At 44.0% G+C, this 16,032-nt stretch overlaps 1 protein-coding gene across 1 annotated transcript in view; it reads right to left on the bottom strand.

The window, feature by feature from the left end:
* Window positions 1–16,032, bottom strand: part of LOC149902670 (intermembrane lipid transfer protein VPS13A-like) — a 46,124-nt gene that overhangs the window by 12,907 nt on the left and 17,185 nt on the right. Inside the window, exons 19-42 of the mRNA XM_090109685.1 lie at window positions 15,053–15,178; window positions 14,741–14,807; window positions 14,485–14,642; window positions 13,953–14,160; window positions 13,654–13,765; window positions 13,361–13,579; window positions 12,631–12,824; window positions 9,222–9,350; window positions 8,627–8,989; window positions 8,140–8,411; window positions 7,563–7,736; window positions 6,895–7,208; window positions 6,333–6,480; window positions 5,914–6,127; window positions 5,501–5,614; window positions 5,213–5,300; window positions 4,452–4,593; window positions 3,999–4,133; window positions 3,524–3,765; window positions 3,188–3,324; window positions 2,637–2,927; window positions 1,928–2,091; window positions 1,042–1,284; window positions 190–462 (exon numbers count right to left, since the gene is read on the bottom strand). Of these exons, the coding sequence (XP_089965811.1) occupies window positions 190–462; window positions 1,042–1,284; window positions 1,928–2,091; window positions 2,637–2,927; window positions 3,188–3,324; window positions 3,524–3,765; window positions 3,999–4,133; window positions 4,452–4,593; window positions 5,213–5,300; window positions 5,501–5,614; window positions 5,914–6,127; window positions 6,333–6,480; window positions 6,895–7,208; window positions 7,563–7,736; window positions 8,140–8,411; window positions 8,627–8,989; window positions 9,222–9,350; window positions 12,631–12,824; window positions 13,361–13,579; window positions 13,654–13,765; window positions 13,953–14,160; window positions 14,485–14,642; window positions 14,741–14,807; window positions 15,053–15,178 (4,527 nt within the window). The remainder of the gene's footprint in view (window positions 1–189; window positions 463–1,041; window positions 1,285–1,927; window positions 2,092–2,636; window positions 2,928–3,187; window positions 3,325–3,523; window positions 3,766–3,998; window positions 4,134–4,451; window positions 4,594–5,212; window positions 5,301–5,500; window positions 5,615–5,913; window positions 6,128–6,332; window positions 6,481–6,894; window positions 7,209–7,562; window positions 7,737–8,139; window positions 8,412–8,626; window positions 8,990–9,221; window positions 9,351–12,630; window positions 12,825–13,360; window positions 13,580–13,653; window positions 13,766–13,952; window positions 14,161–14,484; window positions 14,643–14,740; window positions 14,808–15,052; window positions 15,179–16,032) is intronic.

The following is a 16,032-nucleotide window of genomic DNA, read 5'->3' as shown; positions in this document are numbered from 1 at the left end:
TCCTTGTGAAATGATCCTCCACGATCAGAAAGTGCTGCGTCATGATCATCTAATTCACAAAATAAATCATCCTGTACACTCTCTAAGAACTTACCCCCTTATCCATCCTCAATACTGTAAAATGATTCTCCACGATCAGAAAGTGCTGCGTCATGATCATCTAATTCACACTTCTATCTACACACTCACCCCCTTATCCATCCTCAATACTGTAAAGTGATTCTCCGCGATCGGAAAGTGTTGCGACACGAGCATCGAATCCCGGTACTTGCAGTGCATCGCCAGCGAGTCTGTCTGCGGCCAGAAGGGAACACACTGCTGCGGCGCGAGGTCCATCCAGAGGTCCGCTGCTTCGTTCTCCTCCATGTAGCGGAGGTGCTTCTTCGTGTCGTTATACACGATGAAGTATGGGAGGAGGGTCACGATTTTTGTTAGTTGTGGGGACAGTTCGGATAGGGTGACCTGTATTGAATTACATTCAGTTAGTAAGTACCTAAACAAAAACTCTTCAATTTTAACATAATCTTAAAACAAAAAAAATATTTCGCATATAATAGAAATACAGATGTAAGTTATACGTCCTAACGAATCTTAATCTTAATCTTAATTCTTAATACTATTATAAAGGCGAAAGTTTGTTTGGATGTATGGATGTATGGATGTATGGATGTATGGATGTTTGTTACTCTTTCACGTAAAAACTACTGAACCGATTACAATGAAATTTAGCACACATATAGAGGGTAACTTGGATTAACACATAGGATAGTTTTGATCCCGGAAATCCCACGGGAACGGGAACTATGCGGGTTTTCCTTTGCAAACGCGGGCGAAGCCGCGGGTGGAAATCTAGTTAATTAATAAAGTAAATAAGTACACATATTTGATTTAAACAGGAAAGAAAAATAGCACACAATAAATATAAACGTAAAATAATACAAAGCAATGTATAGACCAAGAAAAGACAGACATACCACACAAGCTACAAACAAATCATTAGCCCCAGTAAAACGCATCATTAAAATACACCATACATCTCACCTGCAACAATATGCGATAGTTGATCTTTCTCTCAGTATGCGCACACACCAACAACCCCGGTGCTGCAGCAGCAAGTGGAGCAGCCCGGGACCAGCCCGACTGGTGAGCCCTCACCCGTACCCGCTCTCCCCGCGCAACCCCCATCACCCCCGATCCTGCGACCCCCAACACCCCCGCGCGACCACCCCCGCCCGTCCATAGTAGCGGCTCCTCGCTCGCTTCGTAGCACACGTCTGATCTGCCCTGTATCAGCGATACAAACAAATATTTATAGTTTTTTCTGGGCAAAATATTTAGTTAATTGTGGTTTTTCCTAACTTGATCAACACACGTTTAATATAACAACTCTTTTAAAAATAGATAAGTACATTTACGTTGTTAATTCTTAAAATTATTAACACCATAAACAGATCATGTCCAATATTTAAATTTAATTACATTTAAGTTTGTCAGCTAGATCATGAACCAGAAAAAAACAATTATAATCAACGGCCCCAAATGAGATCCCTGTGGAAATCCTGCTGGAATTGTTTTTCCCTAGAAATTTTCCGGCACATCGTTGCACAAGTTAATTATGGATATAATATTGATATCGAGTCGTTATCTTTATCGATGGTGCGCTTAGGGCAAATTATCTTCTTACTAGTTAGTCACTTCAGATATTTTCACAAAAAAATAATAGTTCAATGAATCAAACGCCTTGCTGAAATCTGTTCATATACTAGCTTGAATAAGTTTGATATGCTAGTTAGATATGCGAGATATTTTATTAAAATTACAATTTTAATTAGGAAAATGTTTCATATTCTCTTTTCTTTTCATTTTCACAAAAAAATTAACAAGAGATTACAATCATCTCATAAACCTGATTACATTATTACATTACCTTGATCTGCAACGGCAGCGCGGTCTTGTTAACCAGCCAGTATGGCGCGTAGAGCAGCAGGCGCGCGGTGGGCCCGCGCTCCAGCCGCGCGCGCACCACCAGCCGCTTGTTGCCGCCCTCCGTCTCGCATTCCGTGCGCATGCTCACTGTGCACTCGCTCATTTCTGTAACCACAGACTATATTATGAGCTCTACATTGCTATCATTAGCATTATCATGAATAAAGCCCGCAGAATATTTATTAACCTTCAAATTCAAATTTCTTTATTTGCAGAATGTAGATTTACAAAGATGTTAGGTAGGTACATATTACATCGACTCTTAAACATTCTGGCTCTTAATTTAGCATGCAAATATATTATAAATTACAATAAACAATTTTATATTACACAACACCAGATCCCATTAACATTATATATATTAAAATTATAGCAGCTATTATAAACTTCTAGAATCTAAATAGAATAAAACTGGACCGTCTATTTGTAATCAAACTTAATTCAAATTATTTCGTTACACACGAGTTACGGACATACATAACGCTAACACACGTGACACTAACACACATGACACCAGACACTAGCAATCGACATGCCATTATGATCGACATTTAACTGTAACTCGAGTTAAATGGAATGCACAAACCTTTAATTAATAATTATAATTAAATCTGCAACTTTTAAACATTATAATTTAAAACAATTCTCACCTGGCGAATACGTGAACCGTCCAGTCCACGGCAATCCCAAGTAGTGCACATCTAGCGTGAACTTGATCTGTTTCCCCGGGGGCAGTGTGTACAAGTGCGCTCTTTCTCCCGCCTCGAGCCTCACACTGAGTTCCTTCCCGGGGACACTGAGCCCGGATATCAGTTCCGGGGGAGAGTGTAGCGTGGCGTGCGCTTGGAGCGCGTGCGGAATGCGGTTGTGGATAGCTAGTGGCGCCAGTACGCGGACTAGCAGGTTGGGTATGGAACGGGATATTGCGTTCGATTGGCAACCTGGAATAGTTCGTGTGAGTCACTTTAAAATTATCAGAATCTGAACATAAAACTGCTAAATACGATACAATGAATAAAATAATTTTGTGAAAATTGACAGAAACAACTTTATTGCACGAAAAAGGAGATGGAGACATTTATTTCATCGTAATATTTCTGAAACTAAAACATAAAATAATTAAAATTTAAGTATGTGTATGTTTTCCTCTTTTGCATTCAGTTATTATACTTTTAGTTATTTCACCTAAAAAAGAACTTACCTTCAACAGGTAATATCCGCATAGCGAACACACTAGGATCACTATCTTCTAGAGCGGGACACACGATGTCTCTTGGTGTCTCCAGATCTCCTACTAGATCCATCCACCATATACCTTGAATACTTGCTTTATAGCCTCTGTAAAGCAATTTAATATTAAATGTTAAGTTTTTACCCTTTTTGGTCGATAAAAAAGCTCTTAACTACGATTTCGCCTGATGATAAGATAAATTTTAATGTTAGTAGTAGAGTAAGAATGTTTGAAATGTAGAGCACTGATTATAACGCGGTTTGGTTTCTTATTACGTATATGTATAATGTACAATTAGATACTCACTCAAAATTAGTAGGCAGCAGGTAGAGCCTACAATGGTAGGCAATGTAGAGCGGCACATTATACGTATCGTGTGGCGCCAGAACGGCCAAACGCAGCAACCCACAGAAGGGGTTACGAACCGACCCCACACAAGTGACCCCCGCAACCCCATCAATTTCAACCCCTGTGACCCCTGCACCTGCCGCTTCTAACTCGGATTGGCGATAGAGCAGCTCTACAGCGTATGAGGTTTCATTGCGAACCTGATACAATTCATAACATAATATTATGAAACTATTTTCGGATAAGTGGAAATATAGAATTATTCGAATAAATTTTGAATTTGAACGCAATTGTCTATCGCTTGAAATGAGTTATAATCAAAGTAGTGCATATTTTTAATTTATATTTATGGATAGTGCAAATAATACTCTCAACCGATGTGTTAAAATATATTTCCAATAGCGTATACAAAATATACATAACTAATACAAACCTGCAATGGTGATCTGACAACAATTTTCTTCGCATTATACTTAGCGGTTCTCTCTACGGCCACATAGTACCGTGTTCCATTCTTACTCGGATTTAATACGTGTAGTTTGGATACAGCACGTTGGGGACAGTGGATCTGAAATTAAGTTATTAAGTTTTCATGGGGTTACATAGGGACATCATAATATTGCTGTGTGACGTATTATGTTGCGTGTGACGTGTAGTGTCGTGTGTGATTTCTGGTGATGTGTGTCATGTGTCATGTTATGAGTGATGTTGTGTGTCTTGTGCTACGTGTTAGTGTCATATTATGTGTAATGTGTGATTTCGAATGTGTTAAGATTTCATGTTTCATGTGATATGTTACGTCATATTTGATGGCACATAATATATTTTTTCGTCTATGCCCAAAATCAAATTTCACTTGATAATAGCAGTAAACATAATAACTCACGGTGAGCGGATCGAATCCTTGCAACCGTATGTGCAGCGTGTGCGCAGTGAGACGCCGCTGTAATGCGGCGGGCGAGCGCGGCGCGCCGGGGGACCCGCGCTGTGTGCCGCACTGAGCGTTGGACCCGAACCCACCCTCGAAACTGAACATAATATAATATGCTATTCGTATAGATGTACTAACGAAACTGGACACGATAATAAATAAATAAATAAATATTTCAGGACAATTTTTACACACGGCACGATCTGATCCCATGCTAAGCTTTCGCTTGTGTTATGGAAACCAGATGGCTGATAAACATACATATATAATTTTAAATATATACTTATATAGATAATTAACACCCAGACACAGAGCAAACATCTATGTTCATCACACAAATATTTGCCCCGGGTGGGAATCGCACGACCAGTGGCTTGGAAGGCAGGGTCACTACCAACCAAGCCAACCGGTCAGTCATCTCTCATCAGTCGATCTATCATCAGTCAGATAATATGGTACTCATATAATTATCCACTTGTTATCATTGAATGATAGGAATGGCGAAAGGAGGATGGGGAGAGTGATAGGTAATCAGGGAGAAAGTAAAAATGGAATGTGCTGTCTGTCTCATAAATTCGAATTTATGTGACAAATTTCAATTTGGACGTGATGATTACAATGCTATGTGATGATGACACTTAAAAATAATTTGAAGAAAGGAAGGAAAAGAAGAAAAAGCCAAAATGTTATCAATAATTTACAAAACTATTTCTTACCAGTCCCATTCATCACTAATATCAGTCATCTCTTGTTTGGTTTCCTTTTCCATTTCATCCAGCAAGTCAGCACCAGATGTATCGCAACCTAACATAATTAATAAAAAAATCAAATCATCAAGGTATACTTAAATTATTTAATTTTAATTTCATGCCCTTACCAGCACTAATATTGCTACTATAATCAATTTCTTTACAATATAATTAACATCTCTCTTACTTTGACTTTGAAAAAATATTGTTGCCTTCCAATGGTAATCAACCTACACAACAATCTATCAAACTCACCAGGAGTACTCGGTCTGCTAGTATCTATATCATAATCAGCGGTGGCTATGACGCGGTCGTTGCCAGGCAAGTCTGTTTCGTTGCGCGCACGCAGTTGTACTGTTGAACCAGGCCCTGTATAGAATAACTGCGGTTTTGTCACCGATACTAATAAAATGGTCCTTCCTTCTTAAAACATGGATAAACATTTTTGAACATGGATGGACTTTCGAGGACACCAGAAATCGAAGTAAATATTGCTGAAAGTTATACATATTAGAAATAAATTTGGTTCTAAAGTGCTATATGCTTCTTTTGACACAAAAACTTTAAAATAAGCAATCTATATCGTTTATGACTGCGTCGTGATCATAGCATTCTCCTATCCATAACTGTTGCAATTTGAAGCATGTCAGCAACGTATTCATACTAACCAATATCATTAATAAGCTGCAGCCCATTCTCCGCGGTCACTATAGCCGTGACCACAGCGTTTCTATCCGTAACCGCGTCCGCGAGTGCCCGCAGCGCACGCGCAGATGCCGGGCCCAGAGTGAAAGATAGTAACGAACGAGATTCAAGAACTACGTAGGTGCATAGACGGTTATCTTCTGGTGTTGATTCTACGCTATCTTCTCTTTCTGGCTCCTAGAAAAAACATGTTAGATGACTGGTCCATTAATTCGATAAATTTATTCGTTTAATCTGTGGAATGATCGATTAAAAACCGTATTTTACATAAGAAGTTTTCACTACTTCAATTTTAATGAGCTTTATCTCAAACAAATTAATAATTATGCCTCACTTTGTCTTCGACGTTTAAAACCAAATTATCAATGAAAATATAATTTACTTGTAAAGTAACCGATTTCTCTTCTTTTTTATCATCAGCATCAGCGAATGTTTCCGGTGTCTCCTCCTCCTCAACTTCTTCTTTATCACTCTGTTCAGGTGCTGATGAATCTTCATCGTTGCTCATTTCATCGGCACTTGATTCACTACTGTAATTATTTCATTCATCAAAATAAAATTGTATGCTTATGAATTAACCGCCGTTTATTTAAAACTAGCTTTCGGCCTGCGGCTTCGCCCGCGTTTTCAAAGAAAAACCCGCATGGTTCCCGTTCCCGTGGGATTTCCGGGATAAAACCTAGCCTATGTTACTCGTGGATAATGTAGCTTTCGAATGGTGAAAGAATTTTTAAAATCGGTCCAGTAGTTTATGAGCCTATTCATTACAATCAAACAAACAAACAAACAAAGTTTTCCTCTTTATAATATTAGTGTAGATAGTGTAGATAGTGTAGATACACAAACATTATACGTTTCATAATAACTAATTATTTCACTTTTCACACACAACAATTACAGAAGTATTGAACAAATGGTTCTCTTAAAAATATGTAATAACTTACTCTATAAACAAATGTCCCATAGCATACGACATTTTGTCTCTCTTTTCAACATCACTATCAGAATTCGAGTCATCCGCATCAAGCGCTCTCAAGAACGACATACTAGTTGTCTCAAAATCCATATTATATTTTCTCTCTTTTTCATTAGGATTTCTCAAGAAAGTCATTTCATTATCAGTATCAGCTTCATCAGCTGATGTTTCAGATTCGAATTCTTTACGCTTTTTAGACTTCTTTGTTTCAGGAACGTGATCGGACATTGACTCTTCTTGTTCATTTGTATATAGACGTGCTGACATTGGATAAGATTTTGCCTGTAAGTTGGATATAATTATATGCTTTTCAAATACATCGATAGCGATTTGTTTTTGATTTCATAAAAAATATGTTTTTTTTTTATATTTCATACATAAACTATAATTTTTAATGGTGAGTGGTTTGCATTGGCATATTATAAATTTCTTCTCCTCAGTGTTAAGTTTTACATTTGTATCTTTTTTTGTACAAGCGTGCATAAAAATAAATGTTTATCTTTTAACAGTTCGATCTAGTAACACCAGAATTCAACTTTGGTTCATCATCCCACTACTACCACTTAACTACCCCCAATACAACTTAATTCAAAAGTAACCAATTTGAACCAAAAACCTGCAGCAGTCCCACATTACCTGAAACACCGTAGCACTGATCTCGAACGGCACTTGTGTGTTCCCATCGAGCACGGGCTCGAGCAGCGGCTCCCACACGTCGAGCCGCTCGTTGTACGCGCTCGCCGCGAGCCGTGCCGAGCCCCGCCCGCGCGCCCCGCCCGACCAGTCGTACAGAGTTAGCTCTGTGCTTAGCTGTTGATGATGTTTTACGTGTTAATACTAACTTTAATATTATAAATGCGAAAGTAGCTTTGTCTGTCCGTCTGTCGGTCACTACTTCACTACTTCACGCCAGAACTACTGAACCGATTTTGATGACATTTGGTACAGAGATAGCTTGAGACCTGAGAAAAGGATAAGTCTTATCCAGGAAATATCACAGGAACGGGAGCTATATGGGTTTTTCTTTGAATAAATGAAAAAACAATAATCATCAACAAAAAATATATCACCCACGATATCATTTTTGATGATAAAATTATAGCTCTGAATTTATCTGTGACAATAATATTTTCGTTAAACAATATACTTTTCGCAAACCTTACGTTAATATGGATTGAAAAAATAATTACGATAGCTGTTATATTGGTCTCACCTTTACCAACAGCACTGGTATCCTTACAGTCTGTTCAATTTCAAACATAACTCGTATAATGGGCACGATCACATTCAAGGTCTCTGTCGGTTTACCGGGCGTAAACTTCGGCTGGTATGTATCTTCATGATGGAACGGTAAGTATGGAGCCACCTTCTTTGGTGCCCAGAGATCCTCATCATGCTTCTCTGATTGTGGGTTGTAAGTGGAAAAGTTGAACATCTCTTTCTCGTCTGGTAAAGCCAGTTCGGTTGTTACTTCTTCTATTATGTCTGTAAGTACACTTCGGATATTAGTTTAATAAATAGGAAAAAGTATGTCCTATATGCGTATACAACACTACAACCAGATTCAGGTATTTAAAGAAAACTCAGCACAATAAGTAGCACAATAAATTGCCAAAGCTATTTGAAAGGACACCTTTTCAAGATGATATAAGGAAAAAATTTCAATAATTCATCGATAAATGATAATGATGAGTACTCACCCATTACTGTATGAATCGTAGTCGCTGCAATGTGCATATCGATTTCCGATACCGACAATTTAACTTTGACGCCTTCCTCGATACTCTTAAAACTCTTGGAGAATTCCACATCACAAGGTTTCAGCACTAATTGTGGTGGAAGATTCTTTAACTTGGACTGTAGTTTAGACATCACTTGAAGACCAGCGAGAGATATGACGAGGTTCTCTGTATTTGAATGGAAAGAGTAATCTACGAGAAGTTCTGTGCGCAAGAGCAAGGCATGACCCTCTGTTTTGTTGAGGTCTGTGAAGAACATAATCTCGGGCTGTCTGCATTGGATGGATATTGACAGGCTTGGCACTTCCTCTGATACTGATGTTGCTGTTGAAAATTAACGTTTGCGATTTTTATTCAATTCACAAAATTAAAAAAAAAAACGTAATGATTGTGGAAATTTGTCAAAATTTTATTTCGTTACACATAATATCATACTTAAACAATAACTGGAATCAAGTTATTTTTTATTTATTTAATTAGATCCGGCTCGAAGGACCAAAATAAAAATTAACAAGAAAAAGTTAAATCAACTTATTATATTCCTTAGGTAAATTACCGGCAGAAAAGTATCCGCTGGTAGAATCACTAGAGCTGGGGAACCGGGCAGCGCGGTTGTTGTTAGTGCGGTGCGGCGCGTCGCCCACGTAGCCGTGGTTCACTACACCACCGTCCATTGTCTTGTCACCTGGACGTAGCAAAATTAATTTTTATCGCATCAAAATACGAGAATCTAAAAATATTACTTCCTGACTATACAGACTGTCCGGTGAAATATACTTCGAACTGAAAGAGGACTCGATTTCCGTTTAAATTATGTAATAAAAGTTTTATTGTCCCAATTTCCCTATACAAATTAAAACAAATTGTGAAAGCACAATGTCTGCTTTATTTGTGTGTGTGTGTGTGAGCTCACCGGGCAGCGCGCTGAGCAGCGTGTGCGCGAGGTGTATGAGGAAGGGCGGCGCGAGGTTGAGGCGCGTGCGCTCGAGCCGCACGTCCGCGCTGTGTGTGTGTGAGCTCACCGGGCAGCGCGCTGAGCAGCGTGCGCGCGAGGTGTATGAGGAAGGGCGGCGCGAGGTTGAGGCGCGTGCGCTCGAGCCGCACGTCCGCGCTGTGTGTGTGTGAGCTCACCGGGCAGCGCGCTGAGCAGCGTGCGCGCGAGGTGTATGAGGAAGGGCGGCGCGAGGTTGAGGCGCGTGCGCTCGAGCCGCACGTCCGCGCTGTGTGTGTGTGAGCTCACCGGGCAGCGCGCTGAGCAGCGTGCGCGCGAGGTGTATGAGGAAGGGCGGCGCGAGGTTGAGGCGCGTGCGCTCGAGCCGCACGTCCGCGCTGTGTGTGTGTGAGCTCACCGGGCAGCGCGCTGAGCAGCGTGCGCGCGAGGTGTATGAGGAAGGGCGGCGCGAGGTTGAGGCGCGTGCGCTCGAGCCGCACGTCCGCGCTGTGTGTGTGTGAGCTCACCGGGCAGCGCGCTGAGCAGCGTGCGCGCGAGGTGTATGAGGAAGGGCGGCGCGAGGTTGAGGCGCGTGCGCTCGAGCCGCACGTCCGCGCTGTGTGTGTGTGAGCTCACCGGGCAGCGCGCTGAGCAGCGTGCGCGCGAGGTGTATGAGGAAGGGCGGCGCGAGGTTGAGGCGCGTGCGCTCGAGCCGCACGTCCGCGCTGTGTGTGTGTGAGCTCACCGGGCAGCGCGCTGAGCAGCGTGCGCGCGAGGTGTATGAGGAAGGGCGGCGCGAGGTTGAGGCGCGTGCGCTCGAGCCGCACGTCCGCGCTGTGTGTGTGTGAGCTCACCGGGCAGCGCGCTGAGCAGCGTGCGCGCGAGGTGTATGAGGAAGGGCGGCGCGAGGTTGAGGCGCGTGCGCTCGAGCCGCACGTCCGCGCTGTGTGTGTGTGAGCTCACCGGGCAGCGCGCTGAGCAGCGTGCGCGCGAGGTGTATGAGGAAGGGCGGCGCGAGGTTGAGGCGCGTGCGCTCGAGCCGCACGTCCGCGCTGTGTGTGTGTGAGCTCACCGGGCAGCGCGCTGAGCAGCGTGCGCGCGAGGTGTATGAGGAAGGGCGGCGCGAGGTTGAGGCGCGTGCGCTCGAGCCGCACGTCCGCGCTGTGTGTGTGTGAGCTCACCGGGCAGCGCGCTGAGCAGCGTGCGCGCGAGGTGTATGAGGAAGGGCGGCGCGAGGTTGAGGCGCGTGCGCTCGAGCCGCACGTCCGCGCTGTGTGTGTGTGAGCTCACCGGGCAGCGCGCTGAGCAGCGTGCGCGCGAGGTGTATGAGGAAGGGCGGCGCGAGGTTGAGGCGCGTGCGCTCGAGCCGCACGTCCGCGCTGTGTGTGTGTGAGCTCACCGGGCAGCGCGCTGAGCAGCGTGCGCGCGAGGTGTATGAGGAAGGGCGGCGCGAGGTTGAGGCGCGTGCGCTCGAGCCGCACGTCCGCGCTGTGTGTGTGTGAGCTCACCGGGCAGCGCGCTGAGCAGCGTGCGCGCGAGGTGTATGAGGAAGGGCGGCGCGAGGTTGAGGCGCGTGCGCTCGAGCCGCACGTCCGCGCTGTGTGTGTGTGAGCTCACCGGGCAGCGCGCTGAGCAGCGTGCGCGCGAGGTGTATGAGGAAGGGCGGCGCGAGGTTGAGGCGCGTGCGCTCGAGCCGCACGTCCGCGCTGTGTGTGTGTGAGCTCACCGGGCAGCGCGCTGAGCAGCGTGCGCGCGAGGTGTATGAGGAAGGGCGGCGCGAGGTTGAGGCGCGTGCGCTCGAGCCGCACGTCCGCGCTGTGTGTGTGTGAGCTCACCGGGCAGCGCGCTGAGCAGCGTGCGCGCGAGGTGTATGAGGAAGGGCGGCGCGAGGTTGAGGCGCGTGCGCTCGAGCCGCACGTCCGCGCTGTGTGTGTGTGAGCTCACCGGGCAGCGCGCTGAGCAGCGTGCGCGCGAGGTGTATGAGGAAGGGCGGCGCGAGGTTGAGGCGCGTGCGCTCGAGCCGCACGTCCGCGCTGTGTGTGTGTGAGCTCACCGGGCAGCGCGCTGAGCAGCGTGCGCGCGAGGTGTATGAGGAAGGGCGGCGCGAGGTTGAGGCGCGTGCGCTCGAGCCGCACGTCCGCGCTGTGTGTGTGTGAGCTCACCGGGCAGCGCGCTGAGCAGCGTGCGCGCGAGGTGTATGAGGAAGGGCGGCGCGAGGTTGAGGCGCGTGCGCTCGAGCCGCACGTCCGCGCTGTGTGTGTGTGAGCTCACCGGGCAGCGCGCTGAGCAGCGTGCGCGCGAGGTGTATGAGGAAGGGCGGCGCGAGGTTGAGGCGCGTGCGCTCGAGCCGCACGTCCGCGCTGTGTGTGTGTGAGCTCACCGGGCAGCGCGCTGAGCAGCGTGCGCGCGAGGTGTATGAGGAAGGGCGGCGCGAGGTTGAGGCGCGTGCGCTCGAGCCGCACGTCCGCGCTGTGTGTGTGTGAGCTCACCGGGCAGCGCGCTGAGCAGCGTGCGCGCGAGGTGTATGAGGAAGGGCGGCGCGAGGTTGAGGCGCGTGCGCTCGAGCCGCACGTCCGCGCTGTGTGTGTGTGAGCTCACCGGGCAGCGCGCTGAGCAGCGTGCGCGCGAGGTGTATGAGGAAGGGCGGCGCGAGGTTGAGGCGCGTGCGCTCGAGCCGCACGTCCGCGCTGTGTGTGTGTGAGCTCACCGGGCAGCGCGCTGAGCAGCGTGCGCGCGAGGTGTATGAGGAAGGGCGGCGCGAGGTTGAGGCGCGTGCGCTCGAGCCGCACGTCCGCGCTGTGTGTGTGTGAGCTCACCGGGCAGCGCGCTGAGCAGCGTGCGCGCGAGGTGTATGAGGAAGGGCGGCGCGAGGTTGAGGCGCGTGCGCTCGAGCCGCACGTCCGCGCTGTGTGTGTGTGAGCTCACCGGGCAGCGCGCTGAGCAGCGTGCGCGCGAGGTGTATGAGGAAGGGCGGCGCGAGGTTGAGGCGCGTGCGCTCGAGCCGCACGTCCGCGCTGTGTGTGTGTGAGCTCACCGGGCAGCGCGCTGAGCAGCGTGCGCGCGAGGTGTATGAGGAAGGGCGGCGCGAGGTTGAGGCGCGTGCGCTCGAGCCGCACGTCCGCGCTTGCTGCCCGAGCTGAGCGGCGCAGTGCCAGCTCGAGCAGCGCGGGCCGCACTACTGCGATACCGCCTGCTGAACGCGACCCACCGCCTTGCGACTGGAATATCCTACATACACAAACAAACGTACAGATACTATCTGTGATACATCAGCCCCTACAAACTTAGATAAGATTTGCCGGTTGCGTAACGTCTTATGTCCTGTATCTGACATCGCTGAACTACGTTACTACCGACCTACATTGAAATATTGATTGTAAAGTTATAATATAACCAATTTATAGTCACTAACGCACAAAACGTTCCCCTAATGCCTCCTCCTTGACAGATTTGTAATTCATTGATTTGCATTTGATTGCGTTGATCACCAAGACGTATTTCTAAATAAAAATTATCTTTATGGCCATTTGCTTAGAAAGTATTTAAGATCGCAAAAAGTGAGCAGTAAGAATTGATTTGGATTTAAATAAAACAAATGTAGAAATAGTAAAATATTTACGCAAAAATAAATCATGTGGAGTGCCACAAGGAACTGCCTTGGAGCCTCTTTTGTTTCTTTTATATGTATCTGTTGTCACAAATTAAACTCGAAAAATAATTACATATTTTTAAAGTAGCTATATTTTATTTTTATATACACACACCTTCTTATAACAATAGTGGTATCAGGACGAATATCTTCAATAAGCAGACTCTGTAAGCTGGCCTTCATTTCCATACTATTGTCGGAGAAATAATCAAACACTACTGTCATTTCCCCGGTAGTTAATTTTGCGAGTCCATGGTTCAAATCCCGGACAGGTGAGCTTAAGACTTCATCAAGATCTGAGAATAATTTCAATTCTACGCCTTCCAGAGTGAACCTGCAAAATTGTGGTGTTAAAAGAATTCTGGAAGTATTAGATTTTGGAGTACATTTTCATTTCTTATAATGTACCTTATAACAGATTCCTTTCTTATAGGTTCTCCTTGCGCAAAGAAGGCTTGGAGTTTCTTTACCTGGACATCAGATGGAGCTAGCTCTACTGGCGAGCTTGGTACAATAGCACCTGCAAATTTATAAGCATTTTTATCATTTTCCATAACTCAACGCAGCTTTATAAAATTCCCAAATTTAATTTTATTGTGTTCAGCGTTTAAATTTTTTTTTCTGTCATAATCCATATAAGTAAATATAAATTTGAAATTATCTTCAAATAGATCTTATTCTCCCGAATTCTTAAATTTATTACTCACCAATATAATTCCCCTCGCTCAAATTATCAGTCCAAACCGCGAACAAAGTGGCCAAGTCCTTTTGGCCAATATTTATGTTTACGGTGTCCATCACAATATCTGCTTCGCAAAGTAATAAGTCTCTATATGCGGCTATGGTCGCTACTTGAGCGTATCCTATTGTACGCTTTAAATCACATCTAACGGATATCGATTCTAATATTGGCTCCTGTAAATAATGACCAGAAATGCATTGGCATTTATTACTTGTGGATGATGGATTTTAATATAGCACAAGAAAATGCAGTGGCAAGATGAAACTTTTTTAATTCAGAAAGCCTATAAACTACGTTCTAAATACATAGTTAAAAGTTAACTACGTTCTATATTTGATATCAGCGGATGAAGATTGGAAGAAAATTAATCATTTGTTCACCGTAAAATACGACGAATTGATTCTGTTTCACAACTTTCAGAAAAAAGTAAAGCATAAATACAAGAAACAATATTATGTTTTCTGCATGAAAACCATTCATCAAAGCCTGAACCGTACCTGAACTTCAAGAGTACCAGCCAACGTCATAACAGCTCTCGATAGTGTAATATTATCAAGTTTAAACAATACATTGTCGATAACTGGACTCTGTATGGGACTGTTCGCCTCTTGACTTATGTTGACTGTCTTGAAGAAGTTCTCTATCATCAGGTCACCTGTCACGATGAATACCACAAACAATTAAATAGCTTTGTCACCAATAACATTTTATAGAGGAAACAATAGTCTAGTGATGCAGAAACTCAAAACTTACCTAAATTGAATACCAATAGATTTGGAGACGATGGCTTTTGAGGTAGAAGCAAGACTGGTGCATGAATCTGTAAAAAATATAATAACACTATAAAATATTAGAAATCGCAATACTTGTATTTGTTTTTCTTAAATAACCGAATAGATTTAAAAAACAGCTATCATTAGAATTCTCTCTTATGCTGGTCAAATTGCAGTTCTTGATTTTAATGATCCACTCGAATAATTTTTTGGCATTTTTTACACGACTTTGATTCACTCGCAGTTCGCACACTGGAAAACAACCTTTTTGACCCAAATAACTAACTCTCACCTCTATAGCAAGACTGACTCTCAGCGCAGAGGTTCGCAGTTCAGCGGCTTGTTCTTGCGCCGCTCTTTCCGCCGCTACTGCCGCTTCAGTCGCTGCTGAACTTGGAACAAGTAGTTCCAAGAATTGCTGCAAAACTCACTTTAGATGTAAAATACCGTTTTGTGATTTATTTATAACATTCGAAAGACTTATAGGTACCCAATTTCTCAGCATTGAGTTATCTAAGATATTTTTCTTAGTTAGCATCAGCTCCCTTGACATGGATTTTTTAGTCGTTTTTGTCCTGCGTTTGATTAGGACACACTGTTTGTATATTTTTTTGTATTTTCTTACTTATTTTATTATTAGATACTTAATATTCTGTGTATTTATTATTTATTTTTGTTTGTGTGCATCTAAATATTTGTTTTATTCTCAATGTAACATTTGTATTATTAACACGTTCACTGCGGCACCTAAAATGCCAAACTTACCGTTGTTGCGGCATGTCTTCCATACTTCACATCGGCAAGTTCACCACTGTGCGTCATGAGCCATTTTTATCACATCGCACCTTCTGACTTTGAAGGTTAATAATTTCATGAAATTTCAAGATATTTCAAAAAAAAATTTTTCAGATAGTAGTATATATAGTCTAGTATATACCGCATAAATAGCTTTTAGTTTGACCCAATAGTTTAAAAGATATGAGGGAAAATGTAAACCCCTGATTTTGTGAAAAATTATTTGCCATCCCGCACTGCGTTGATACGGCATGTTTACAGTAATAGCGATGGGAAACACTGTAAAATAAAACATCGATATCGATATAAATCAATTTTGTATATTTCAGTTAACAGATAACGAGATCGTCGATACAAAAAAAAAACACATATAAAACAAGGTACTTGATAGAGTACTATCAGGAAATTGTTCAGTAACTTTTGTTTTAATTTGTTCAGTAACTTTTGTTTTAATGTTTTATATTATTTTCACAACTG

Source organism: Colias eurytheme, chromosome 14 (genome assembly GCF_061535395.1).
Source record: "Colias eurytheme isolate Ceu_HAF_F1 chromosome 14, ilColEury1 Martin Lab GWU primary, whole genome shotgun sequence".
Lineage (NCBI taxonomy): Eukaryota > Metazoa > Arthropoda > Insecta > Lepidoptera > Pieridae > Colias > Colias eurytheme.
Note: the sequence above shows the minus strand (reverse complement) of the source record. Positions and strands in the feature narration are given on the sequence as shown.